General features: G+C 39.9%; 2 protein-coding genes across 2 annotated transcripts in view; one reads left to right on the top strand and one right to left on the bottom strand.

Moving 5' to 3' along the window:
• Positions 1–39: 39 nt before the first annotated feature.
• HOOK1 (hook microtubule tethering protein 1) lies at positions 40–23,355 on the top strand. Its single transcript, XM_017805549.1, has 22 exons — positions 40–162; positions 4,090–4,175; positions 5,428–5,500; positions 5,736–5,786; positions 6,281–6,413; positions 7,077–7,144; positions 8,367–8,429; positions 9,131–9,214; positions 11,821–11,987; positions 12,579–12,719; positions 13,867–14,068; positions 14,912–15,022; positions 15,297–15,384; positions 15,468–15,528; positions 15,961–16,101; positions 16,624–16,711; positions 17,168–17,202; positions 17,778–17,860; positions 18,277–18,377; positions 18,726–18,827; positions 19,523–19,591; positions 19,794–23,355. The coding sequence occupies exons 1-22, from the start codon at positions 112–114 to the stop codon at positions 19,950–19,952; spliced, it is 2,157 nt and encodes a 718-aa protein (XP_017661038.1). The 5' UTR covers positions 40–111; the 3' UTR covers positions 19,953–23,355.
• Positions 23,356–25,726: 2,371 nt separating this feature from the next.
• The window catches only part of LOC108492698 (cytochrome P450 2J6-like), a 7,441-nt gene continuing 5,531 nt past the window's right edge, over positions 25,727–27,636 (bottom strand). The window contains exons 8-10 of the mRNA XM_017805296.1: positions 27,476–27,634; positions 26,855–26,993; positions 25,727–26,341 (exon numbers count right to left, since the gene is read on the bottom strand). Coding sequence (XP_017660785.1) covers positions 26,166–26,341; positions 26,855–26,993; positions 27,476–27,634 — 474 coding nt within the window. The 3' untranslated portion in view covers positions 25,727–26,165. The remainder of the gene's footprint in view (positions 26,342–26,854; positions 26,994–27,475; positions 27,635–27,636) is intronic.

Genomic DNA, 27,636 nt, shown 5'->3' on the forward strand with positions numbered 1-27,636 from the left:
GGCGTTGGCGGCAGCCCCGCCCCCGCGCGGCCGCGCGGCCGGAGCGGAGCCGCGACCGGAGCCGCCGAGCGGGGGCGGCTTGAGAGTGAGGGAGTCGGGGCTGCGGCCGCGATGGAGCCAAAACCGGCGGATCCGCTGCTGTGCGACAGCCTCATCCTCTGGGTGAGTGGCGCGGGGGTGCTGCCGCCTCTGGGGAACCCACGGGGGCAGCGAGGAGGCGCAGCTGGCGGGGGAGAGTTCCACCCGTCTCTTCCGTCCCTCCGTCCCCGGCCGAGGGTCGGGCACAGGCGCGGCCGCGGCGGTGGGGCTGCCCGGGACACTGCTCTCAGAGCCCGCAGAAGGTTCCTGCAGCACCCCCGGGGTGTGGATGTGGTGGCTGGAATATCGCCTGGGCCCAGTAGTGGTTCTCCAGCGGTGGCTTCAGTGTGGAAACTGCTCAGTAATTTATAATAATAACAATAGTAAATGCAATTAATTTGAATTGGCGGGCGCAGAAGCCTCAGAGCGTTTCACAGCAGCTGGTTAAAGCGTGTATTAGTCAGGCACACCACGCCTGGGTGTGGGGTGTTACCTGGGCCAGAAGCACCGGTTTAGAATTGTGGAATCGTTCAGGTGGGAAAAGGTTTTTAAGGTCATCGAGGACAACCGTGTTTGTTAAACTCATCAATCGTTGCTTCCTCTTTATCTTTCTTTCCAAGCTCCTTCCGTGACCTTGTCTGTAAATCTGGTCTTGCAAGTGCAGTGTTTTTGGTGAGAGTGAGCTCTGCTAAATAGAACCGCTGTGTGACAGCTTGGCAGGGGAGGCCACAATTACCTGTGTGAAGGGTTTCTCTAGAAATAGCAGGTGTTTTGCCTCTGTGAGGTGTAAATCATGGAATAAGGGAGTGTTTTGGAAGCATCGTGGAAATCTAGGAATGAAACTGGCAACTACCTACTAGAGTAGGTAGTGTTCTTAATTTCTGCATGGCAGCACAGAAGTTTTGAAGAGTTAAAGTTGGTAATAAATCACTGAAAAACAATTTTCTTCTTTTTCTCCGTTAATTTTCCCTTTAGTGACATTCCAAGGTTTTGTTGGTCTGTAGAATTTTGGTTGTCTTATGCTTACCTCTGTGGACCTGGGTTAATCTTTCTGTTTTGTGCTCTTCAACTTTGTATTTTCCTCTCAGTAGTCATGTAAGAATAATTCCATCGTGATTCAGTTGCAAAAGAAATCACTGCATTCCTGAACTCTTTCTTAAAATCCTTAAGTCAGCAGTGCTGAACTCCTTTATAATTTTTATAATTCCTACTTAAAATATTTTAAGCCTAATTCTCATTTCTAGTATCCTCACAGTGCATAGCTGTAATTACATCCTGAATCTTAAAGGGAATGTAAATCTGGCCTTAAGATGAGCTTTGTTTCAATGTAAAGGAACATCCAGCCCTGTGTTCAGGTTCTCTATACAACCCTCAGCAGAGGCATTGTCAGCATGTTCTTAGATTTAACACCCTATTTCTCAGACCTAGTTTACAACTTTATAGAAACTGATTGTTAACACTCTAAGATGTGTTTCAAACATCCTTCACAAGTTGAACTTCAGTGTGAATAATAGGGAAAAATGTGGTGTAGGGAGTGGGAATGAAATGCTGGAGAGAAAAGAGTTCTTTAGCTCTATGGTTCTAAAGGTTTCTCAGTTTGCTTACTCATTAATGTAGCAAGCACATGCTTCTGATTTTCTCTGTTCTGCTGCCAGAGCGTGTATTTTTCTATTTTTATTTTACCAGATTCTGTATTAGAAAACATGCATTATCCAGAGAAGAAAGAGAATTTGAATAAAAACATTTTGTGTTGGTTTTGCAACCCGGGTGTCATTGAATTATGAAGTTCTGAGGATGTTGCAGAAAAAACAAAATGCAGTTGAATTGAGTTTTGGGGGAAATGGAGGGAAAAGATTAACAGCAGTAGGTGTAGTGATGGCACTGGCATTGTTAGTGATGTTAACTCTGTCCAGTGGCTGAGTTTATTCTATCAATATTATGGGGTTAAGAGCGGGAATGTTTGTTGCTACTTTAAAATCTGTTTGATTGCTCTGTAATCCCCAGTGTGTAAAATCTGGGTATGAAATGGAGAAATTCAACCCCACATTGTCCAGGTGACATTGAGGGCACACCTTCCCGAGGTGGAGAGGATGATTTCCTCTGGGCGCTGTGAACACTCGTGTTTTCATCTGCAGTTGTTTGGTGGTGGAGCTACAAAATTAATTTTTCAGCTGTTTATTGTGAGCATAATATCTGTGTGCCTGAGAGAAAAACACTTGCTTCTCCTGTAGTAGCAGGGTGCATTTGGGCTGGAACTCACAAAATGGTTTTCAGTGTGAGTAGCATGTCCTTGAAGCTATATTTAGTAAAACTAAAAAAATAGAGCACTGCTACAGCCCTGAAGTCTGTGGCTGCTTCTGCCAACCTCCTTCCCGTGCCTGCTGCTTTCATGGGGTTTGCTGGAACACTAAAAATCCATTTTGAGGAAATGATTGGGCTGGCAAGAGGTTTGGAGAACCCGTAATTAATACTTCTACTCTCATATTATTTCTAGGCCCTTATGTGACTTTTAAATATAGAGAGAAACAGACTGTCAGTCCTGCTTTATAATTAATTTTAATTAGCTGTTTCTATTCTGGGAGATTCTGCATAAAGCAGTGTCACCTATCATGGGGTTTTCTAAGGCTTTGCTTAACAGGCCCAGGTGAAATGGTAGTACCTGTGCTTAGCAATTCCCTTGGTTTGCAGCGGGGTGTATCCACATGGCAGCATCCCAATCCTGTGCTGTGAATTCTGTGGGTTCTGGGAAGCTCAGCCTTTGACTCGTAGTCGTGCCTGTGTTGGTGTGGAGGCTGCTGGAGTAACAGAAACCAGGGCTGTCAGTCACAGCAGCTTTGGGCTGTGGTGTTCCACTTAATCTTTTATGTAACCTGCAAGGGATTACTGACTTCTCACTTCCCGTAATACAAGATTTTAAACTGCTTTTTCAATCGAAAAACAAATGGAAAAACAGTAAAAACAAATCCTTGCTCTGCGTATTTTGGCTTGATTTGGCTGTTTTTGAAGCAAGCAAATATTCAGAGTTGTGGTCACTCTTTGTAAACACAGATTGGACAAAAACTGCCTCAAATTCTCACAGCTGGAAACTGCTTTTCCATCACTGTGGTCCAAGTAGCTCCATCTCCCAAACACAAGGTCATTCACCAGTGTGTTCTGAAGAAGCTTGTGTTTCACAGAACATTTGGGAAAGCCCTCTCGCAGATGAAAGGTAATTTAGGACACTGACTTCTTAAACCTCCTACATTTATGATTTCTGCAATGGACAGAGATTGTAAGGACCTGTACTTACTCCAATTCCATTTCATCTTTTAGTAGCACTAACAGCAAACTTTCTATTTTGTTCATAGTGGTGAAGAAGGCTCTTATTTTCCTGTGATGAACTGACATGTGTATGGAAATGGCTCTCTCACCTAGAATAGTTAGTTCTGAGGTGATTGATTGTGGAGGAATAAAATATTGCAACTCTAAATATACATCTAATTCTGTCATAATGTTAGATATAAGCTTGGGGATAGCTTAAAAAAAACCCCCAAATATCTAAAATGGAGAAACATTTTTAACTCTGAGGTAATCCCATCCTACTTCTATTACTAAGTTCTTGTTGTAAAAGACTGGAATTTTTTTTTTTCTCTGCAAATTTCACACCTTATTCTGATACCATTTTTTATTTAGATAATTACGACCAGAACTAAGCACTGCAACATAATTGGAGGGATGGATAAACACAGCTGTAGTTTCCCAAGTTATCATTCCATAATTTGATTTACAATAGAAGGTCTGGCATGAAAAAGCAAAGCGTGGGTGGTTGTACTAACTTTCTAAGTTACTAGTCATAACAGTCACAAGTACTGAGATAATTGGGTTGGCTTAAAACCTGCATAGTTCAAAAAGGATTTTAGCTGCCTCAAGTGAAAAGACATCTTTAACTTAAAGAGGAAAAGGAAAGTGGTAACTAATTTCCTGTCCTTTTGTCTGCTGAATGAGAAACACAGTGTTTTTTCCCTATTTTAGCTGCAGACCTTCAATACTGCTGCACCTTGCAGAGATGTTCAGGACCTGACTAATGGGGTTGCCATGGCACAAGTGCTTCACCAGATGTAAGTTGATTCTCCAGTCTGAAAAAGAGGTATTTAATTCCTTGAGGTTTTTGTGTCTGACATATGTAGTTGCTTTTAAAGTAGGCAGAAACTCGGAGTTGGCAGTTTATAGAAGAAGATAGAATATGCCTGTGTATTGCTGTTTTGGTGATGATATAACAGTTGAATAATAAGATGATGGGGAAGGTGATAAAAAAATATATATAAAAATATATATATAAATATATATGTTTTTATATATATATATATATGTTTATACTGCAGTATAAAGGATAACTAGGCAAGAATGACATGACCTTTTTCACTTTTCCCATCAACACTTGTTGTTGGGATAAGATAATTACCATCTCCTGCTCAAATTGTAATTTTGATTATTAAGAAATTACTTAAACACCACCACAAACCCCCATCCCCGTAAGAAAACCCCTCCTGAACTCAGAAGCCCTCCTGTCTGCTTGTGAAGATTTAAAATGTGCTGTGTAAGGACAGAAATCATATTTTTCCTGAAACATGGCAAAAATTGATTTAGGACTTGCTGAGGACTGCTTCCCACGTGTTTGGGGTACTGGATTGCCACAGGCTCTGGGCAGACCTCTGCACAGCCAAGTTGGTTCATGTGCAAGTTGGGATAATAATTGTCCTTTATTAGGTGCTTTGAGACCAGTGAATAAACAGTACGTTGTAAAAGTTAATATGTTGTTAAATATGCTGTGATTGTACTGCTTGGCAGCTTGGTGTGTATAAACACCTCCCACAACAACTCATCTTTATTTATGCTGGCAAAGTGAAAAGGCTTCTGCCCAGGGGAACCAAACACGCAAAAAATACAAAATGCCAGTAGTTCAAACTGGTTTTTTTAATAAGTGCCTTTGACAAATTGTGATGAATGTTAGAAAGTCCAACCTGCAGGAATGGATACCAAACTTAATATCAGCACTAGTCAAAAAGGGATGTTTCTTTGCATGATTCCGATCACTTTGTCAGGTATAAAAGTTCAGCACGGCAAAGATCTGCACATCCTTGTGTTCCAGCTGTTCCCAGCTCAAGCACACATGGAAATTCTCCCAGCCCTGGAAGGTGTCTTAATGCAGCCAGCAGGATGGGAATTTCCTGTGACTTAAGTTTACCTTGCAATCTCCAGAAATTCATGCCTCATTAGACACTGTAGTTCAACACCTGGTGATGTAATGCTGGGAATTTGCTGTCTTATTTAAGTCTGTGCTTATTCATTAATCATTTAATTTTGTTTCAGAGACGTTGCTTGGTTTGATGCCTCTTGGCTAAATCGCATTAAAGATGATGTTGGTGACAACTGGAGAATAAAGGTATTTAAAACTGAAGACAGTGAAATGTATGGAGTCCTGACATCTAGCAGTCCAAAACCTACAGAATTAAGATCAGGCTTTCAAGCATATTTTAAATGAACTTGAACTGTCTGTTGATAGTTTTAAGTGCCTTCCAGCATTGTTGGTTGCATGGGGATTTTCTGTTGGGATATTTCATCAAAATCAAAAACTTTAATTAAAGCTTGTAACTTTGTCTTTCATGCACAACAATTAGTCCAGTAATCTGAAGAAGATACTGCAAGGAATTATGGACTACTACCATGAGGTATGGATTATTGCCCTCCTTCACCTGGCTTTTTTTTTTTTGTTGGCAAGTGAATTTATCTTAAGGACTTCTTTGGCAGAAAGTGTATGTGGATTATCTGCTAAGTGGGAGGTCTGAGTGAATATAAAATTAATTTGAGCAGATGTATTTTAAATAAGACTCTTGGAGTATAATCTGGAAACCGTGTCTCTGCCCAGGTAAATGTCATAAGGACTGAGCTGCAGAATCCTGTTGACTTTAGTCTGTGCATTCATGTTTGCTCTTGTCTAGAGAAGCTTTAATCCTTTTGTACACAACAGAACAGACTCAGCAACCCCAGTTTAGGTTTTATGATATTCACTTGGAAGCTGAAAGCCAGGGTACAAATCCTCCTGGATCATTTTCTCTGCATGGCTCACCGAGTCCAGATTTTTTGCGTGATACCAGGTTTTCATGTTGTACAAAAGTGGGAGTCTGCTTTATCTCTTAATCATTTTTTTTTCCATTTTTTTCAGTTCTTGGGTCAGCAGATTTCAGAAGAGCTTATTCCAGACTTAAACCAGATATCTGAGAACTCAGATCCCACTGAACTGGGCAGGCTTCTGCAGCTTATTTTAGGTTGTGCAGTCAACTGTGAGAGGAAACAAGGTAGGCACTACCTTAACCTGTTCAACAATCACCAGACTTTGACAAGTGATTGTTAAGGTATAAGAGGCATAGAAACTTTTTTCTTATGTGTCAGAAAGTCTCTATTTTTAATACATTACATTCCTATTCTGAAACGAGTTCACTTAAAGGAAAATCTGTGGGAAACTTCTTTGGATAAAACTCAAAACTTTGTTCAAGTAGGTTTAAAAAAATAGTCTAAAGCATTTGTGGATTATTTGTACTTATTAAAATATGTACCAAGACCTAAAACTTACTATTCAAATGCAAATCTAACAAATTAAATTAAAAACTTACATTGGGAACTGTCTCTTCTTTATCTGCAGAGTCTCAAAATTGAATTGGCTGTTTTCTCTCCCCATACCAGAGCTAATGCTCCATGCTCTGATGGCGTTGCTCCTTACTCTGTTATGCAGAATATTAATTTGTGCAATTAAGAGTTTATAATCTCTTGTGTTTATACCATATTACTGGATAATAATGTTGTTGGTTAACAGTAGTCCTCTGTACAAAAAGACCACTACCTGTTCTGAAGGAGCTTTATAGATAATGGTTTCTTCTGGATCTTTCTGCAAACACTTTATCACATTACTCAAGCTGTTAAGATGAACGTGGTCATGAGTCACTGCAAATTGTTTTTCACAGAACACATACAAAATATCATGACCCTTGAAGAGTCTGTTCAGCATGTTGTCATGACAGCCATTCAAGAGGTAGGTAACAGTTCACAGCCTAATGCTGTCAGTTGAGAAGTCCAAATATCTATTTGTTATCTTTGACCTTTGCTTGAATGAAAGAATTTACAGGGAAGACTGTAAGTACTTTCCTAAATTATTTGGGAAGTTCAGGACCAAGAGGCCCCAGATTCCAACCAAGGGGTTTTGATTTTAGTCTCATGTGCCCAAACATACAACGAATGCTTAAGATTTTTCATTCCACACAAGAATATATATATATAGTTGCCAACCACTGATTATACTGGAGTCAGGTTCTGAAATGTCCCAGTGTTATAGTCTTGGTCCCAGAATTAACCTGATTGTGTCTGTGAGGCTGCATTGTTATGGAAGGACCATTCCAGCCTCTGATTTACAAGCTTGCAGCTGCATCTCTTCCATTCTTGTCGTGGTGTGCTCCTCCTCCTGTTTTAATTTGGTTTTGGTTGGATCATCTTGGAGATCCAGCTCATGGCTTAGCTCTGCAGTCACTCACATTTGTAAGCTTAAGGACTGAAGCAGAGTGTGGAGAAACTAAATACTGACTTTGAAGAAAAGGTGGTGTGTAACTGCAACCTCATCAAGGTGTGAGTGGAGTTGGTAATAGGCTTTAAAACTCAGATTTAAATTGACTGGATAGTCTTTAAAGGTGCAGGGGTCCTATTGGTAGAAAGAAATCCATAAACCTCTTGATTGTTGTCTTCTGATTAATTAAAATTTCTGAAGAAGGTCTAGAAATAATACAGTAATTCCTGAGTGAAAAGTAAAGCCCTGTAATTGTTGACAGATACACTGTGTACCTCTTTGTACTGGAGATCAGTGAGAGCAGTGTTAATGTTCCCATTGTTTGCTTAGTGGCAATTAACGGAGTACAAAGAAGTGTGATGACTGTTAATTTAATTGACTGAAATCCTGTCCTCTGGTTCACTCCATTTTAACTTCAACAGATCACAGATTCATCCAATAAGATATTACTGCTAACTTGATTTTTTTTTTTTTGGGGGGGGGAAGGGAGGGAGAGGTAAAAAATGTAATCTTATTCTAGATTTGTTTGAATCCTTTACCAATCATGAGGTGGGTTTTATTATTACTATTAATGTATTTTGACATATTGAAGGAATGCAGTGATATAGTGGAAAATACAATTGGTACTCTGTAGGCAGTGAATTTACAGATATTTAACCTCTAACTTAACCTTTTTTCCTGTGGCCTCTTCTTGTAGCTCATGAGCAAGGAAGTAACGAGTCCTTCCACCTGTGATGCATCAAGTGAAATGGAACAGCAGGTAACTGCCTAATATTTGTCACTGTTGTAGATCAAGCCTGAACAATAAGCTGGTTTCTTGCCATCCTTTAAGTGAAGTAATGTTGGTTTTCAGTGCTAATTAAGTAAAAAGTTATCTGCTGTTCTATAGCTTCTTAAAAAAAAAAAACAAAACAGTGCCTGCTATGTCATCTTACTGGATGGGGTAAAACTGGTCAGTGCAAGAAGAGGTGAGGGTACATCAAGGCTCAGCCATGCCAGGCTGAACACTTCAGGTTATTTTTAAGGGGTCATGAAAAGTCTTGATAACCTTAACACTACAAGTTACACATAAAATGATACTTGTCTTTACAAGTAGCTGCTCATAAAGGAGCATCAGTATTTCTCTTCTAAGATGAAGGGCAGGCATTTCTTCAACAGGCAGGGATTTTGAAATTGTGACCACATGAATGCTCCTGTATTTCGTTTTGTTATGCCTTTAGCCCAGGTTGCTGTGTTTGCTGTTTTTCAATAATTTACTTGTTACATGTGGCAATCGTTTAGAAGACAAGTGAAATGAGCAGGGATCCTGATGTAACAGTGTATATATAGGTTTCTGTGTCAGTGTGTGCACCTGACATACTTCTTAAACAGTTCATATAAGCAGTTAAGTTGTTTTGTAAGCTACAACTGTGAGCACTTTGGATATGGGCCACAGTGATTGACTGTCTTATTTTTTGAAAGCTTAAAAGAGCCTTGGAGGATCTTCAGGAAGCGTTAGCAGAAAAAGAAGAGTTGGCACAAAGATGTCAAGAGCTTGATTTGCAGGTAAGAAACAGCAAGTTGCTTACTTCTTTAATATGTAGTGGTGCTGCTATTAAGATGCAGAAGTGAAGGGCAAAGTGAATTTTGCATTATTTAAATTTCTGTGAGAATTCTTGTGGGGGAAAAGCAATCATTCTGTACTCCAAAATGCAGTTACTGGGGAACGTTTTCCAATGGAAGTGTAAGCTGAGGTCCTGTGCCAGCTGTTACCTCAGACGTTCTTTGATCTCTTACCTTTGTTTACCTTTAGTAGCAGGTAGTGTTAAAACAATGTTCTCATGGTTGTAAAAACTGCCCTTCTCATTTTTAATCACTGCTTCCTCTAGTCTTTTGTGCTGTGTCCAAAAAATCCAGTTCATGTAATAACCAGTCATTAGATTTAATCACAGGAAAATGATGCTGTTTGAATAGGAGTTGATGAATGATTAAATTTCGAAATTTATCTAAAATTTGTTAACTTTTTGTCATGCACAAGTGTAACATGGAGGATACTTCTGGATAAAATAATGGAAACTAATAGATCCTTGCTGACATTTTCAAACACTAATAATAGACCTATTTTTGTTTTTAATGGATATAGCAGTTAATCAAGTCACTCTTGAGAAAAAGTAGAGAGGATTTTGTAACAATAAAGAGAAATTTGCATTTCAATCAACTTTTTAAAGAAAAAAAGAATCCATTTGATACTCTTAAGTGTGATTCCTCTTTTATGGCACAATAATCTGAGAATAGAAAGAGTTTTATCTGGCAAGGCACTTCATCTCAAATTTGGCTCTGCACAAAGAGAACATTTGGATTGCATCTTCTTAGAGGAGCCAAAGGGCTGTACTGGCTGTGTGAGCATCTGAAAATGAACACCCACAAAAGCAGAGGCCAGCTTTACATTTATTACAGGCAGTGACAACTGAAAAAGTTGAATACTTGTATATGAAGTAGCTCAGAGCTAGTTGCCATGCCCAGGAAGCTATTGTTATAATGGAATTGGTATTTAATTTTCTTTTTTCTTGAGGCAGCAGTAAGGCTTCCTAGTGAGAACAGAGATATAAAAGTGAACAGAATCTGCAGAAGTCCCAGGCTTTCACCTGTCTCCCACAAACTTTTCTTTCCAGATTTCTCTATTATTTAATCATAAGTTATGCAAAGCCAGTTGCTCATAACATAGTATGGGACAGCTGAAAGGTGTTTAAGGGAAAGGTACTGCTGAGTATAAACAGAGGAGTTAATGTCACCACACTCTGTAATACTGTGATGTGTGTTTAAAATATCTCTTTATAATCTGTGTTGACTTTGACACCACTTCTGTTATGCTGAAATAATAAAAAACTATCAGAAAGGAACTGAGAAAAGATGTAAAACTTGCTCCGAGTTGTGTCATAGTTTGATTTTAAGGGTTTTTTAAGTCTGAGATGGGAGATGTCTTAATGTTATTCTTGAAGTCTGAATGTTGTACATGCTTAAGGAGTGGCTGAACCTTGAACAGGAAGTGTTTTGCTGAGCAAGGCTCAGATATGCTCTCTACTCACAGATGTTTCTGTGAATGCAAATAGTAAATTACATCTGGTATTGTAAAAAAGGAAAAGAAAGCCAGCACCTAATGAAGTGGTAGATTAACTACTGTTTGATTTTTGTATCTGTTTGACTGATAGACTTTAAAATTATGATCACAAACAAATTGTTTCTTAATATTGCATACTCTAGGTTGTATCTATTTTATAATATCATGATATGTTTTTTTAATTTTATTTATTTGAAGCCGTAATATTGACTGACACTTCTCATTTAAACTAATTCTTAATAAATTCACTTGTAAGGTCTCAGTCTTCCTTGATATTTTCCAAGAGTATAAGAAAGGTAGGTTTACTTTCTGATTCAGGAAAACATAACCCAAAAAGCATATTGTCCCTGTTTAAATGCCAGTTGACTAACACGTGCTACGTGCTCTTGTGTTTGACAGGACGTTAAAATTAACACAACAGCTTTCACTAGAAAAACTTTAAAGGTTCTATCCTCCTAATCCTTCCCCATTTTATGGCTGTTAATATACTTCCAGTGAAGTGTTGTATCCTCATTTGCTTAGCTGTGAGCACCCAGTATCTGACTGTTGCCCAGTGCATGCTCTCTCTGAAGCTGGCCAGGTTTTCTTTTGCGTGTGTGCTTACGGTGCCTGAAACCGCTTCTGAACCCGCAGCCATTCACTGCTGAGCACGGCAGTCCCTGGGTGTGCTGGCCATGCCATCCTGCTGCTTATTGTCCAGTACAAGCAAGATGGAGAGTAACCTTTGCACCAGTTTTGGAGTTTTTTGTACGGCGTCCGTGGTGTTTTTAATGAAAGTACCAGTTCCTCTCCATATCACTTTGTGTGCCTTTACTGTGGTTTCAGTTACAAAAAATTGTCTTTTTTTTTTTTTTTTTAAGAAGGACTTTTCCTTTAGTGCTTCATAACTGTCATACACTAAAGCATCTGTATGCTCAAGTGTGCTCTGTAAAACTACATTCTAAAATTTCTAAGCGCTCAACCTTTTTCATAAGCTAATTTGGTGACATCCTGCTGCCTTGCTTGAGTTCTTTGGACAGGTCTTACAGTGTTGATGCTGTTTTATCTGTACTAGGTAGCTGCCCTCCAGGATGAAAAAAACAGCTTGATGTCAGAAAATGAGATTATGAATGACAGACTAGAGCAATTAGACGACTCTCTTGATGATCCAAATACTGTGGTTGCAAAAAAGTATTTTAATGCACAGTTGCAGCTGGAGCAATTGCAAGAAGAAAACTTCAGGTATTAAATTATTTCCTTCAAAAATCCCTCACTTGTCTAATATATCCTGAGAATTTCTGATACTCTTTTGAGATTTTCCATCTCAATTTCTATTGCATTAAAAGCTTTCTAGTGCTGTATAAGCATATTTTAAAGATAGTCCTTGTATTTAAAAAGACACTGTTACTTGTAAAAGATATTACTTTGGTAATATACTTTGGTATAGCCCTCTGATACTTCAAAAAAGGGGAGGGAGTTCAGAAAATGAGTGCTGAAGTGATTGGTGTATAAACAAAACAAACCCCAACCCACCTAACACCATCCTATCTCTTTACTGTACTCTTTTCTTTCACATATTAGTCTTTCTCTCTGTGATACACAGTGGGGGGAAAATCACTTTTCATGTGATGCCTTGATACTGGTGTGGCAGATCTGTAGTGAACAATCCATTATGATTTAACAGGTAGACAGTAAAAAGTTCCGTGTTTGCAATATGATTTTTCTGGTGACTTAACAGTTTTCCTTTGTCTTATTTTTAGTAATTCTAGCACTAAATGAGAACTGTATAATAACAAAATGGTCCTAACAGAGTTCCTGTTTTTGATCTGGTAGGCTTGAAGCTGCAAAAGATGATTATCGTGTCCATTGTGAAGATCTAGAAAAACAACTGATTGAACTGCAACATAGAAACAATGAACTGACCTCTCTGGCAGAAGAATCTAGAGCCTTGAAAGATGAAAATGATATTCTTAGGTATGTAGTAGGGGGAGCTCCACACACACACACATTAGGAGGATTTAATGACTAAATCCAAGGCTTTATATTTAACAAGATTTTTTGGAGGTGTTACTTCTGCAGATCTTACCTGGATGAGGTGTTTGACAAAGCAGAGATGAAATGGAAGCTTTCAGGCAAACCTCTGTTGTTTGACAAGAATAACACATAGAATTAATTAAAGCAGAATTAATGACTACAGAACTTATACTTCTTCATGTGGGATGGAAAGTTGAAGTTCTAAAGTAGAAAAGCATACATACAGCTAGAACTTTGACACAATTTTGGTGTCAGCATTCTAGGCCAGATTTAGGTTAGGGAGATCATTAACAAAAAGAAGATGAAATACAAAGTAACCTCCATGAGAATTTAAGGTAACATTCCAGCTTGTGTACACTGTATAAAATACCAGACCACCCAAGAACTCACACTGTGAAAGCAGGTCTGCTATTCATAAAATACTATCAATAAAACATAAAAAGAAAATTGGTTTCAGGGGCTTAACTTACAGTGATTCTTAAGTAACATCTGAAACAAATGTTAACTATAGATTTTTTCCCATAATTTTCTTGTACCAGTTTTTAATGATATGAGGATGCAGATATTAAACACAAATATTAAAATAATTTGAAATTTATGATTCCAGTATTTTCTTACTGTGTGGATTTTTGTTAGTGATAAGCTGATAAGTCTTGGTCATATCTGCTAATGACCATTCTCATAGTGCAATTATGTTCTCATTATGTATAATCCCACAAGGAGAACACCTGTGTGGTTTTCCTTCCCAGGTAGCAGCAGTTGGAGATGATTATCTAGCACAGGATGTGGTGCATTTACATTGCACCCCACAGAATTCCCCAGGGGTATTTGACACACTAACCCTTGCTCATACTTCTTGCATACAACTCTCAGTCTTACTCCCACTTAAACCCTGTGCTGATTTCAATTTTTATGAGCAAGTTTATGTTGATTATGCATTTAAAAATAAAGCAGTAAGATGTAAGTGCTGCTAAGCGTGTTGCATCTCTCTTTGAAAATAGCTTGAATGCTCATGACAGCAGAATTGGGCTTTTGTAAGCTTTTGAAGAAACATGCTCTCTGTTCTAATTCCTGTTCATACTTTAAGAGCTACTGCAGACAAGGCAAGTAAGCTGGAATCAACTGTGGAAGTGTATCGGAAGAAGCTGCAGGATCTGAACGACTTCCGCAGACAGGTCAAGTCGCTGCAGGAGACCAACATGATGTACATGCACAACACAGTCAGCCTGGAGGATGAGCTGAAGAAAGCCAACGCAGCACGAGCCCAGCTGGAGACCTACAAACGACAGGTGAGGCCACACTTATACTGGAAATATTAATTTTTCCTCAGATACTTGGGAAGAGCTTAATGTAACAGCCCGTGGGCTTAACCTGTGTCATCCCCTTAGAATTTCTTATTTATGAAAACTTTCATGCGCTGCCTTTCACTTCTGGGGTTTTCCCCTGTTTGTTAAACTGGGAAGCTTAACTGGTTGTCCTCTCAACTGATGTGAGAGTCCATGGTTTGCAAACTTTTCTTTTTTACTGTCTTCTGGGAGAGATTGTTCGGCTATTATTGAGGTCACTTGTAAGGAATCACAGAATCACAGAATGGTTTGGGTTGGAAGGGGCCTTCAAGATCATCTTGTTCCAACCCCCTGCCATAGGCAGGGACACTTTCCACTAGACCAATTTGCTCCAAGCCCCATCCAACCTGGCCTTGAACATTTCCAGGGATGGGGCAGCCACAGCTTCCCTGGGCAACCCTCACGGGAAAGGGCCTCACCACCCTCATAGGAAAGAATTTCATATATCTAACCTAAATTTTCTCTCTTTACAATCTGAACCCATTCCCCCTTGTCCTGTCACTACATGCTTGTATTTTTATATTTCTTCATGGAAATGTATTTTAAACTGTAGTTTTATTTTAATTTCAGTAGTAATTAAAAGAGAGAGTTAAATATAAAAAAAAAACCCAAACCAACCAACTAACAAAAAAAACCCCAAAGCACACAGGCTCCTGTCCCATCTTCCCTCCCCTAAGCTTGAGGGACCAGCTGTTTTATGTTGGCTGAACTGGACAGGAGTGACTGTTTTAATATAGCTTTAAGAAGTAGCATCTTGCAATATTCATACACTGTTTTTCTGAAAAGGTCCAAGAGCTTCATAACAAACTGTCTGAAGAATCCAAAAGAGCTGATAAGCTGGCATTTGAAATGAAGAGACTTGAAGAAAAACATGAGGCTTTAATCAAAGAAAAAGAGGTAAGTCTCTCTAAGGGAGTTTATTTGAGCACCTAATGTCTCTCTTAAATACTCTGCTGGAGGAAAATCTTCCTGAAATTAGTGTCTTCATAAAAATTGTGTGTGTGTATATACATATAATAAAGAATCATAGCATCATCCAGGTTGGAAAAGACCTCCAAGATCATCAAGTCCAACCTGAAAAGTGCATGTGTCAGTATTAGTTCTGCTTCTTGTTATTTGCTCTTAAAATGGAGCAGTTTGACTTAACTCCACCTCAAATCTGTCTTGTTAGAGACTGATAGTGCAGTGTGATGCATTAAAAGAAACAAATGAAGAGCTCCGGTGTTCACAGATGCAGCAGGATCACCTGAGTCAAACAGGTATTGCTGTACCTTCAGAGGCTTTTTTATTTGTATTAGAGCTTTCTTTGAGTGTGTTAATTAAACTTCCCATGTGATTTCAGGTGGCTCTCGTGTTAAAAGCCATGAGAATCTTGCTGCTGAAATTCTGCCAGTGGAATACAGGTGAGACCAAAAGGTAGAGGTTGTTTTGGGATGTTCATGGGTGGGGCTTGATGCTGCCTCCGGGAAGGTTCATGACTCTATCCCAGTTCCTGCTTTGCCTCCATGATGCTTATTCAGACCACTATGTAGCCGTTAATTATTATTTTCCTATACTACAATTAATTTTTCTTAAAAGCATATCAGATTGCTGTAAATAAATCTGGGTTTGGAGTGACAACTTAAAACTTTGTTCATATCTCTTACAATTTGCAAACATCACAATATTTTAAGTTACCTTTTAATAAAAAATTGCAGTGTTATCCCAATTATATCATTAAGCAGAACTTGATTTACTCACACTTTAGGGCTGGGAGAGCGAACAGGAATATTACTTCTTCCTCTTCGTCACCTTCTTAATTAACAGGGACTTTTTTTGGGGTTTTTTTGATTCAGAGAAATGTTTATTCGGCTGCAGCATGAAAATAAGATGCTCCTGTTGAAACAGGAAGGGTCAGAAAATGAGCGTATTGCAGAGCTCCAGGAACAGCTGGAGCAGAAGCACCGGACAGTGAACGAACTGGAAACTGAGAAAAGGTGAAACTACATCTTAAAACACAGCAAAAAGTGATTTCTGGAATTTGAGAGTGGCCTTGTGGCCTGTATCTGTAGTGTAGCACCGTGTAGGAAGCCAAGTACCTTTTCTTTCACCAGTGTAACCATAAATGAGATGTTGCTTTTAGGACACTTTTCTTAGTTCTGAGTGATTCTTGAAAGTAGACCAAGAATGGATATAAACTCTATTTCTAGAACTTCAAACTGCTAGACCATGGGATATGGTCTGAATTTCTCTATCAGTTAATGCTGAAAGCAGTTCATTAGAATATGAGAGTTTTTGGTAGTTAAGGTTTCTCAAAACTTAAAACGATTCATTATAAAATGTTGACTAAAGCTCCATGTGCTTGTTTCAGCAGAAGTTCAAGTCAAACTAAAAATCAGTTTCTTTGTGGCTTAAGTCCTCCTGGATCTACCTCTGAAAAACTGTTATCCAGACATGAAGCAGAAAAATTTGTCTATGATCTATACAGATGACCAATAACTGTCTTTTCTTCCTAAAAGGCTGAATGAAGAGCGTATTGGGGGATTACAGCAGCAGATTGAAGATCTGCAAAAGACTTTGCAGGAGCAGGGATCCAAGACTGAAGGAGTAAGTAGAAGTTCAGGCTTCTTGGCCTTGAACACAACATACCAGTTTTGTTTTAAGTCCTTCAGTGTAACATCAAGTCCTTTGTTTAGATGTGCAGCTTATTTTTCAATGTGTCTGAAAAACACAGCACACCAACTGTATTTCAATTGAAAAGCTCATGTTTTATGTGATTCCTCCACCTTCTTTAAGGAACTGTAACTCTTCTACCTTCTACATTTAGTTTTATCAGTCAATAGTGGTATAACGAGAGGAAGAGCTTTAAAGAAAAGGATGTGGAATTGATTTCTGTGCAATGCAAAAAAATATGAATGTAGTTACAAAAATGCAGTTTCCTTAGTATTTATTTGCTTTGACTTACTTGTGCTAAGTATTCTTGGCTGATTTGTAAGAGCACTTTAATGTTGCTTAGAATGAAACACTGAAATATAACTGAATTTTAACTCTTCCCTTTCATAGTCCAGCAACCTGAAGCAGAAGTTGGCAGCACACATGTAAGTAAGGCACATGCATCCACAACAGCTTATTTATGCAAAATACAGCACAGAAACTGCTTAAATCTTTGCAGGGATGTCTTGTCTTTCTAAGCCACTGATTTGGGAATCCTGCATAAAGTGAGTAAAGTATTGGTGTTCTGGTTTTGTCTACTCTGATCATGATGATCTGGTAATACTAGTACCACTTAACTGTCTTCACCACCACTAGCATTTTAAGTGTTCTGATTCTACAACAGAGTGCTAAAAGCATCACTGTTACTGGGCTCAAAACATATTCCATTCTTCTGGAATACTTCCATCCTCTCAGCAGATGTACTTCCTGCTAAGGAGCTGCTGGAGGGGTTTAATTGTTCATTTTTTCCTAGTTTTAGGTAAATGAGACTCAATTCAGGAGTCACAACTTTTATGGTTCTTCAAAAACACATACTGATATTTCTGTTTAAACTCAGAAGAATTGCCAGAGCTTAAAATAGTTATTTAAGCACTTCTGCCATCAAGTTTCAGCTTCCAGCTCTTAAAACTGCAAGGAATTATTTGTGAGCTTAAGCCTTAGTCCAGCCTTTCATTCACAGGGAAAAGTTGAACGAAGTTCATGATGAGTTACAGAAGAAAGAGGCTGATCTTGCAGAGCTCCAGCCTGATGACAGTCAGAACCGTAAGTTGTTTTGTGTGGGATTTTTGGGCTTCTGGCTTTCTTTTTTTTTTTTTAATAAGTTAAGTGTCTTCTGAAATGATTCCCATAGCCAGTGGACTATGGGATACTTGTCTGGATAGGGGTTTCTGCTACAGCTTAGCTTTAAACGTGAAATGGGGTGTATGGAAGGAATTCTTTTTGTGCCTGCTGGTGGGCAGGGAGAGGATCCTGGGGGGCTTAGTTTTGTTGCACAGCACTCTGCCAAATGGGAATTCAGGGTCAGGTGGGACAACTGAGACAAAAATCATAACTTAAAGAACTCTGTAGTAGCCAGAAGGTTTATTTTGAGAGTGTTGAAATCAAGGGAACTCAGAAGCCTTGAAAGTACCACATCTGTTTTTATTTTGTATGTCTTTGTTGGTAATTTCTGTAAATAGCCCAGAAGATTGGAGAGCTGGAAGCAGCTTTACGAAAAAAAGATGAGGATATGAAAGCAATGGAAGAAAGATATAAAATGTACCTTGAGAAAGCAAGAAATGTAAGTGGCTTATTTCTGAACATACACATTCCTCCCTCATAAATTGTTAAACAGATTGATTTGAATGTGTGTGTCCCCACCTCCCAATTAAAAATGGCATTCTTAATCAAATTGCTCAACTGCAGTCAGTTAAGTGTATGAGAGAATGGGGTTTATACTAAACATGAGGTACATTAATAATTCCTTTGTACCCTTTGGTCTCTGTTAACAGTGTAACAGCCTAATTTTCATCAGAATTCCCTGAGCAGTGCCCAGACTGTTTCCATATTCCTTCTCTGAGCAGATGAGGTGCTGAGCTGTTGAGAATCAAACCTGACTTGTTATGCTCTTGTTTTTTGCCTTATCCAGGTGATAAAAACCTTAGACCCCAAGCTAAATCCAGCATCAGCAGAAATTATGTTGCTCAGAAAACAGATACTGGAGAAAGACAAAAAAATTGAAGCACTAGAGGTAAAAATTTTACATGTATTTAATAACAACTTGTAATGTGTTCTGTCCTGATATTAGACAGTCAAGATACTGTTTCCTAATGATTCAGTAATGATTCAGGATTTCAGCTTGGCTGAAATTCTGAAAGGATTGTTGACAGTAGTCCAAATATCAAAAAAAATGGAGAAATGCATTCAGTTTTACAGCAATATTGATGGGTCTAGTTAAATAGTTACCTGGACAAATACAGAATTTCTCAACACAGATGAGTAGGCTGATAGGTCTGACTATATATATGCTGTGGCTTCAGATTGCTTTTATGCAAGATGTTCTAAGTATATTATATAATAGCAATTCGGTAACACAATAAGAATAGTCAGCTGCTGGAAGTACATTCTTGTCTTTTCAGCTGGAAAGATTACTGAATTATTTATAGACTTTCTGATACACCCCACACAAACCCTCAGAGTATATTTCTAAGTTGTTTCTGTGTTTCTAACTGCAACTTTTATGAAGTTTGGCCTCTTTGAAGTAGTCTGATAATTTATCTCTCAGTCTTTAATGGAAGTATCTTTATTTATACTTCTAAGCTTTCTAGTTATTTTGCATATTGAAGCATTTCTGCTGCCTCTGTTTCACTCTATGGGCTGCCATAAGTTTAAGCAGATAAAATTTGTGTTTTAATTGAGCTTATCTTCCCTCTTGTCTCCTTGTAGAATGAATACAAACTGGCTAAGCTACGTGATTATGAGGAAAAGCTAATTGTAACTGCGTGGTATAACAAGGTGGGTCAAAAATTCATTTGTTGGTGTATCAGAAAAACATATTTTGCTAAATGCGACAGTTACATTTTAGTTAATCTGAGAAATCCAGTAAAAGAATTTCTGTGTGCATACTAAATAAGGATGAGCTTTGTGTATGAAAGATGGCAGAGCTTTTCTCTTCCGTTTTTGCTATTATTTAAGTTGTTGTTTAACTGTTTTGCAGAGCCTGACTCTGCAGAAGCTGGGTATGGAAGCAAGGCTGGTTGGCAGCAGTGGTGCCTGCAAAGATGGGCCTGGACGCTCCTTCCTGGCTCAGCAACGTCACGTCACCACCACCAGGAGGAATCTCACTGTTAAAGTACCAGGGGCAACATCTGATTAAACCACAAGGACCATGAGGAAAACTTACCTGCTGAAGTGTCCTTAAATGTTTTATAGCTTCCACTTTACTTGAGGAAAGAGGAGGTTAGAACTGGGCAGCTGCAAATTCAACATCAGAACTATCAAGGAGTGATTAATTTGATCAGTGGTGTGTGTAGAAGGTAGCACGTAGTTTTCCAAGTAGATTTGATAACTGCAGTACCTATTTACAAGCACAACGTAAAAGATTTATATTTGCCTTCAGATTATATTGTAAATATGAAATTTGGCACTATATATTTAAAACTTTATTTAATGGGTTTGGGCTAGAAAGTTGACTTTTATAACGGGAAGATGTTATGCAAAAATTTACTTCAGGAAACTGGCAATATTGGGCATTTTTGCTGGGCTCTTCTAAAAATAGATTTAAAAGATTGGTACCATGTTTTAAAAAAACACAGGTTTTTTTAGAATAGAAAGTACAGTTTTAAATGCAAGAAAATACTTGCATTTATAGAAAAAGAAAATAAAGGTATAGTACCAGTACAGAAGACAGGATTTGTTTCGTAAGAAGCAGAATTACTCAGTTTAGTAAAAAAAAAAAAGCTTAAGTTACTCAGTTTAGTAAAAAAAAAAGCTTAAGTTTGTGCATATACACACTAAAGAAAACCTGTCTTTAAGATGCTGAATTCACTTAAGCCAAAAAAGCTTGTCTTTTCCTGTGTAAGAGAAAGCTATAATAATAATAATAATTCAAAAGTCTGGGCTGTATTTTAAAGTCTGGCATATTCATATGCTGCATTTATTTGCAGAAGGGGAATTAGGTGGGAAGGAGCCCCATTTATTTCAACCTATTTATACAACCCTCTGCATGGAAATTAATTTTTCTTTTTTAAATGTAGTTTTCACTTCAGTTATTCTCAACTGAGTACTAGGCAGAGAAATGAAAGATGGCTTTGACAGTTGTTGGCAGTGAGAGAAGTGCATAAACTATAATAGTGTGATAGAAGATGAAAAAGGGATTGATATCTGAAATTCGTGTGCAGGAAGTTGCTGTCTTTCACAGAATTTGTCACTTTATTTTCCAAATGTCTTATTTTTGTTTTGAATTGTATTTTTAGGAAACCTGTCAATGTCTGTTCTTCTTCGCAGACTGTCTAGAACAAATTCATTATGCCAGTAGTTAAATGAAATAAAATTGCAGCAGCCTGTAAAATAAAATGAATACACTTAAGCTAAGTATTTGAGGATGGTGTACTAGAGCATCATCTAATACAAAACTCAACCACATTTGTGAATGAAAACACACCTGTCTCACCATATTTGATCTGAGAGCAGAATTCAGCTTTGCAGAATTTAAGTCTTGAATTATGAAATTTGGGTAGTCTTTCATTTTACATGCCTCTCACTATGGCTTGTTATTTGATTTCTTCCTTCCCCAACATCTTAAATTCTTTATTGGGCATTGCATGCAATGCCAGGGAAAAGGCAAGTATTAATTTCTAATACTTAAGGTTGCTTCTTAGTTGTGGTCGTTGTTTTACAGTGCTGTACATTTAGGCATTCAACAGATTTCCTCCTTCAAAAAGCACTGTTTAAAAGCCAGTCTCATGCTACATATGTTGTGAGAGCAGAGAACGTGCCAGACAAGTGGCTCTTGAAGAGTTTTGTCTGTCTGGTGCTGTTCTTTGGGACTCTATGCTTGGACTACCTCTTGGGTTTTGAGGTCTTTTATTGCTGCAGTGATATTAGTGGAGTTTGTGTTTTTAAGATACAGTTGCTTGTTCACTCTGCTGGTAGTGTGGGAGATGGTGGTGAGCAGTGGAGCAGGAGATTCAGTCTTAGCAAGATGCTTACATTCCTAAAGCCTGGTCTGTGGTGTGGTGTAGTGAAATGTGAAGCTGTCACTGATGGTGTTGAGTGGGTCTCTTAACCCTCGTTCTTTGCAGCATGGAAACTTTCATGGACGTCCCTCAAATACTCATCTAGTTTGTAGGCTTGATGCATTTGTTGTACTTCTCACAGTAGTAGAGCTGTGTCAGTCAGTGTCTGTCAGGTGCTGAATAGTGACAAACTTGGAGCAAATGTCTTTGACTTGCACTTCTCAAAACTGCAGACCCTGGGACCAAAAATAAGCAAGAACCTCCTTATCATTTAATTGGAAGTTTGTCTTCTAACTAGTGATGGAAGAATTTCAATCCGAAACTACAGGCAGGGATCAGCCTTTTTCAGGGCACACTTGTCCCCATAGTCTCACTGGGGTTGCCAAAAATTAATCAGGTTTTCAGATATTGAATAAAATGTTGCTTATTCGGGACTTTTCCAAACTGTTAGAAGTTAAGCCTGTGAATATAACTTAAGGGTTTCTTTGGGATTGAGAACCTGTTTAAGAGCAGCTGTTCTACAACTGGTAAAACTTGGGTTGTGTCCTATGAATGAGGAACTGATCTTTAGAAATAAATATTGGATTATAAGCCATGGTGGTGTGTTCACTTCAGCTCCTCTGGCTGTGCAGGAAGGACCATTAGATGAGTATAATTTTAATCTTTGCTTCATTCATGTCAAACAAAAGAAGCTACTAATGCCATTGCTGTTTTACAGCCGAGTTGTATCCAACATGTAGCAGCAGAGCCCTGTCAATAGGTGTCCTTTTATGCACCACTGCTGAGGCAGGACAAAGAAAGAAGGCCACTGTCTCTGCTGCAAGATGAATTCATACCATCCCATCAGCACAGTTAGGAACACATCCAAATATGAGGTGAAACCACTGAATACTGGTGAAGTTAAACAGGATTATTAGCAATTTAGCCAGTTTCCAGTAAAACGGGTAATACAGATCCAAAGAAACAACAAATATGTTCTGATTGACATATCATTTGTTAATTATTTTTTATATAAGATTACTATGGAAGAGAAGTTTTATAGCAATAATACAAATTCTGGACTAGTGAGTTCTTTTACTCAAGATGGGCAGCAGTTTTGAGAAGATTCTTTGCAACAACTTTATTATAGTGGATTAAGAAACATTCACTGAAAATAAATTTTCACCTGATTTTTTGGTTCATTAAAAATATATATATGGGTATTTTATTTTATATGATATACACTTACTTGGAAATAAGTAATATAAGCAATACTGATGTTCTATTTAGGTAGCCATAAATAGATTAGAAATTAGAAAATAAAAACAATTGTTTAAGAGTTGGTAATGTCTAGTACAGTAATTTTCTTACATGTTTCTTTTTTTCCTTCCCCTAATGCTAGACTTAAAGTTTTCGGTGTATCGGTGTCTACATCTTCTGTTTAAAACAAATGTAAACACTGTGTTGCATAGAACTTGAAAATTGCACTAATTTTTAAACTTTTGGTTTTATTTTTTTCTTTGGAAAGAGTTCTTTTATATTCACATAAAGATTTTTAAAATTTAATTCTTTGTTGTCTTTATTCCAAGAAATGCATTTAATGGTCCCTAGTTGATGTAAGCATTTGTATTTCTGGGCAAAGTGTGACCTGGATCAGCATATTGATAACACTTATACCATCTAAATGTCATGTGCCGGGATGTGTAACGCGTGTATAATGAGGGTATGGATGTAATGAGTTGTGCTACCTTTCCCTCCTCTTCTCAGTTCTTTCCTGCTCATATTTCTGCTCCCACCCAAAGCTGGTTCCCTCTGCTCAGCCTACAGTCAGTCATCTCAGAGCTGGGCAAGGGATTTTGGGAAGTGAAAAGCCTAAACCCTACTACAGATAAACTGTCAGGTGACTTCAGGAATTGCTTGCAGCTACTGAAGGAGGGGAGGGTATCTGCCTGTTGTCAGCCCCACCTGAGAGGACACAGAACAGGTACCTCTCTAAATCACTGTTTGCTGTTATTTGGAACAGAAAGCTGGCTGCCCTCTGCAGCCTGCTTTGCAGGTGATTTAAGTGCTCCACTGTTAGTCTCACTGTAAGCTTTCTTGTTCCCTGAGCTCCAACCCAGAAGTGATGCTGGGGAAGATCAGGCAGCCTTCAGCCTTGCAGAGGGAAGACCTGAGGATGAGGACCTGTGATGCCTCAGTGTGGAAGGGCCTTTGCACTGGCAGAAATCCTGGTGAGCATGAGGTGAACAACCACATACAGAAGAACTGTTTTTCCTGCTTTCTGAGACTAGATGTAAAGGCAATTTCAGACACTGAAGAAAAAAATGTGCAGGTGTGTGTCTGAGGGAGAAAGGAAGAGAGGAGGCACTCAGCTGTGCAGGAAACCTGAGCTGAGCTGTGCTCAGCCCTGACCCTGTTTACTTAACGCCTTTTCTGGTAACTCCTGAAGAGCCAAGCACTGCAGTGGGAGGTTTGTGTGTTTGTGAGAGGGGGGCCCTGGAGGAGAGGTGCAGGAATAAAGCCCGGAGTGCAAAGACAAGGAGTTGAGGTAACCGTGTGTGGGAGATGGTTTTGGTGGAGGGGGCACAATAAAGAAGCCTGTGAGATGTGTTTTTCTCTCAAGAGTACAACAGAGGCCTGGGAAGGAGGGGGAGGAAGCTTTTGGATATAGCAGCAGCTTGGGAAAGGAAATGGGAATCTGAGCCAAGCATTAGGGAAACAAAAGTACCACAAAACAGTCAAATGACACCTGCGAACTGGGAGTGCTTTGAAAGTAATGCTGCACACAGCAGACACTTGTCACTGCTCCCCCTTTCCCTGTTCCCAGTCAATTCCAGGCACACAGCCTACTTCCAGCCTTCCCCTTCTGCTTCTCCCAAGAAAGGAAAAGAAAGGATGTAAGGTCTAGAAAGTCAAATAGACTGTCTTGTTTCTGCTGTCAAGGAAAGGTGTGGGAGCCCTGTGGCAGCAGCAGGTGGGAGGGCAGCTGGCATGGGGAGAGGAGGTGTTGAGAGCTGGGGTTGGGAATGACCAGGTTCTCACTAGAATTGGGATGAGACAAGTCTCCTGCACTATATAAATGGATTGGTTTGGGTCCCACCATGTGTTATCGTGTCTTCCCCTTATGGATCTGCAAAACAGCTTTGAGTGTCAGAAACAGCATCTTACTCCAACCTCTTGCTTTCACCTGGCACAGAACCTTCCCACCAAGCCTTGTGCTTGACGGAGCCTTGCCAGAAGCTGTGTTCACTTGGGAGAAATTTGCTTCCTCTAGGAATACGTGAACAGTACTCCAGGGAAAATTGAAAATTAAGAGGAAAAGATTGCTCTCTCCCCAATTCCTCAGCAGGTGAGCAGGAACTGGAGTGTGTGTTACCGGACTGTGCTGCTTTCCTGCCAGGCAGTCCCGCTCCCAGGAACTGCAGCTTCTCATGCCTGGAGGCCTCACCAGGATCCTGTGGTGCAGCCATTACCCAGTCAATGCTTTTACTGGTGTTAACCATCAGTTGTGAATCTTGGGACTGTTTCACCTTGCATGTGATTGTTTAAAATAGTAATTTATTGCTAGTGTTTTCCAAGGGACCCTCTTTCTCATTAGAATCTTGAGTGCATCATGTGTTGCTGGAGCTCACCCCTCTGCCCCTGGACACACCAGCCACTCAGTGATGCTGGGCAGGTAAACGGGGATGATTTTGAATATCCTAGTTCTAGTTTACGTGTTCTGTCAGGGTCATTTATTTCCATCAGTTCATCAGAACCGGCTTTGCTGTTACAGTGCTAGCCTCCTGCAATGCAGCAGCAATGTGGGCAGTCCAAAGGCTACAGCCAGTGCTGGACACGGCCTGTGTTGGTCTTTACTTTGCAGAATGCTTCATGCCAAAAATGTTTTGGTAAACATTTATTGATGCATAAGAGAGAGCTGTTAGAGAGAGACTTTTTTTTTTTTTAGAGGAGTACATTTCCTTAAAATGGTGATGAATTACTGCTTCTATTCTTGTATTAGTGTTACAAAACAAGGGCTGGTATTGCTCTTCGACTGTACACAGCCACAGCCTCTACACTGCAATCTCTCAAGTGTCCCTCATTTTGCCAAGGTGAACTATGGCCATCCATCATAAAATTAGGAAGGCCCCAAACCTCTCATTCATTTAAAGTGCCATAGGGCCTGAAAGTGCCCAGGCAGCTCCCAGGCTGATGACATTTCTCATGGCAAACAGAGCACAAGGTCCACATATAAAGGAAATTATTTAGCAACTGCTTTAAAAGAAACAAACAGCCCTGCCTCTCCCTTGAGCAGAGCAGAGCTGCCAAGACCTTGTTTTCAGCACTCCTGACAAAAGATTTTCCCTGTGAGGATTGTGGCTGAGGCTTGCCTACCGAGGCACAGCGCAGATCTTGTAGGGCTGTGGGGCCATCGTGATGCCCATCAGGGGCTGGAGGCTGAGTGTGGTGTCCGGGGGTGCCTGGAAGGTGAATTTCTGGAGCAGAGACGTAAAGAAGAGGAAGAGCTCGGAGCGGGCCAGCACCTCGCCCAGGCAGGCGCGCTTCCCTGCGGAGACAGCAACCCACGGCATCCTCAGACTGAGCTTTGGCTGCTGGAAATGCTTCTGCCTTCCCTCAGGACCATGGTCCATGATCCCTTCCCAGGATGAGTTTTGCAGCCCAAACTGAGAAGGTATGTGATGCTGGTATGGGAAACAGGGGTGCTAAAAGCCACCTCCCCAGGGAAGTTGCTGGCTGGGGTAGCCTGGGGTGGCAACAGTGAGGCCCCAGTGACCTCAGCCATGTGGGAGCAGGAGCACAGAGCGATGCTTCTGCCGTGGTGAAGGTGTTCCTGGGGTCCCTGGAATTATCAGGGATTTTTAGTCATCCTCATCTCCCTTCTCTGCATTTAAAAAGAGGTACAAGAAAGGGCTCTGAGTGTGGCTGTGGTGCTTTGGGACAACCACATGGCCACTGTTTGAGTGGCATCTCTCAACTATATCTGCCCTTCCCTTCCATGCAGTTGGAAACCTAAGCCTGGTGCCTCAGCATGAAAACACCACAATTCAGCAAATCTTACCCACAGAAAATGCCAGAAACGATTCTCTTTTCCAGAACTTCCCATCCTTCAGGAAATGCCCAGGGTTAAAAGTGTCGGGAGTTTCCCACTCATTCTTGTCAAACATCACAGAGGTTATATTTATTGTTAAAACAGTGCCCTAAGATGAGAAAAAGAAAAATAATTCACACTTTTGGTGGCACTGACAGCAGGAAGGGCAGTTTTATCTTCCAGTCTCTCCATGAGAAACATGCAGAGTCAAATTCTACTGCAATTATTTGTCTGACAACCCTTGAAGGGTCAGGGTCTCTTTGGAGGTGCGGTGATTATAGAACCACGTTTTCCCCTCATCAGCATCACTTTTGTCTGCTGTAATCTTGGGCCAGAGTTCCTGTAAGAGCCCTGTGAGCTGGGATCTGTGCCTCGAAGGTGTGCCCGGGGGGTGCGGCACCCTGGAGGTCTCTGCACCCTTTGGGGAGCTGGAGAATATTGGTTGGTTGGATGGCAAAAATCCACATTGAGCAGGAGTGAACTCTGGACAGGGCAGGGACAGTGTGTCTGTGCAGGAGGGACCTGGCCTGGTGAATCGTGCCTGGGGAGCTGGGAGTCTCCCTGAGGTCCCAGTGCTCAGGGTGAGCTTACCTTTGGGATGAAGAAGCCATCCAGGATCGTGTCCTTTGCCGCCATTCTTGGCACGTTGAAAGGGACAATGTTGGCTTTCCTCTGCACCTCATGGATGACAGCATTGGTGTAGGGCATGTTGTTCCTGTCCTCCAGCACTGGCTGCCGAGCCTGTCCGATGA

This window comes from Lepidothrix coronata, unplaced genomic scaffold (genome assembly GCF_001604755.1).
Source record: "Lepidothrix coronata isolate B3197 unplaced genomic scaffold, Lepidothrix_coronata-1.0 Scaffold12, whole genome shotgun sequence".
NCBI lineage: Eukaryota > Metazoa > Chordata > Aves > Passeriformes > Pipridae > Lepidothrix > Lepidothrix coronata.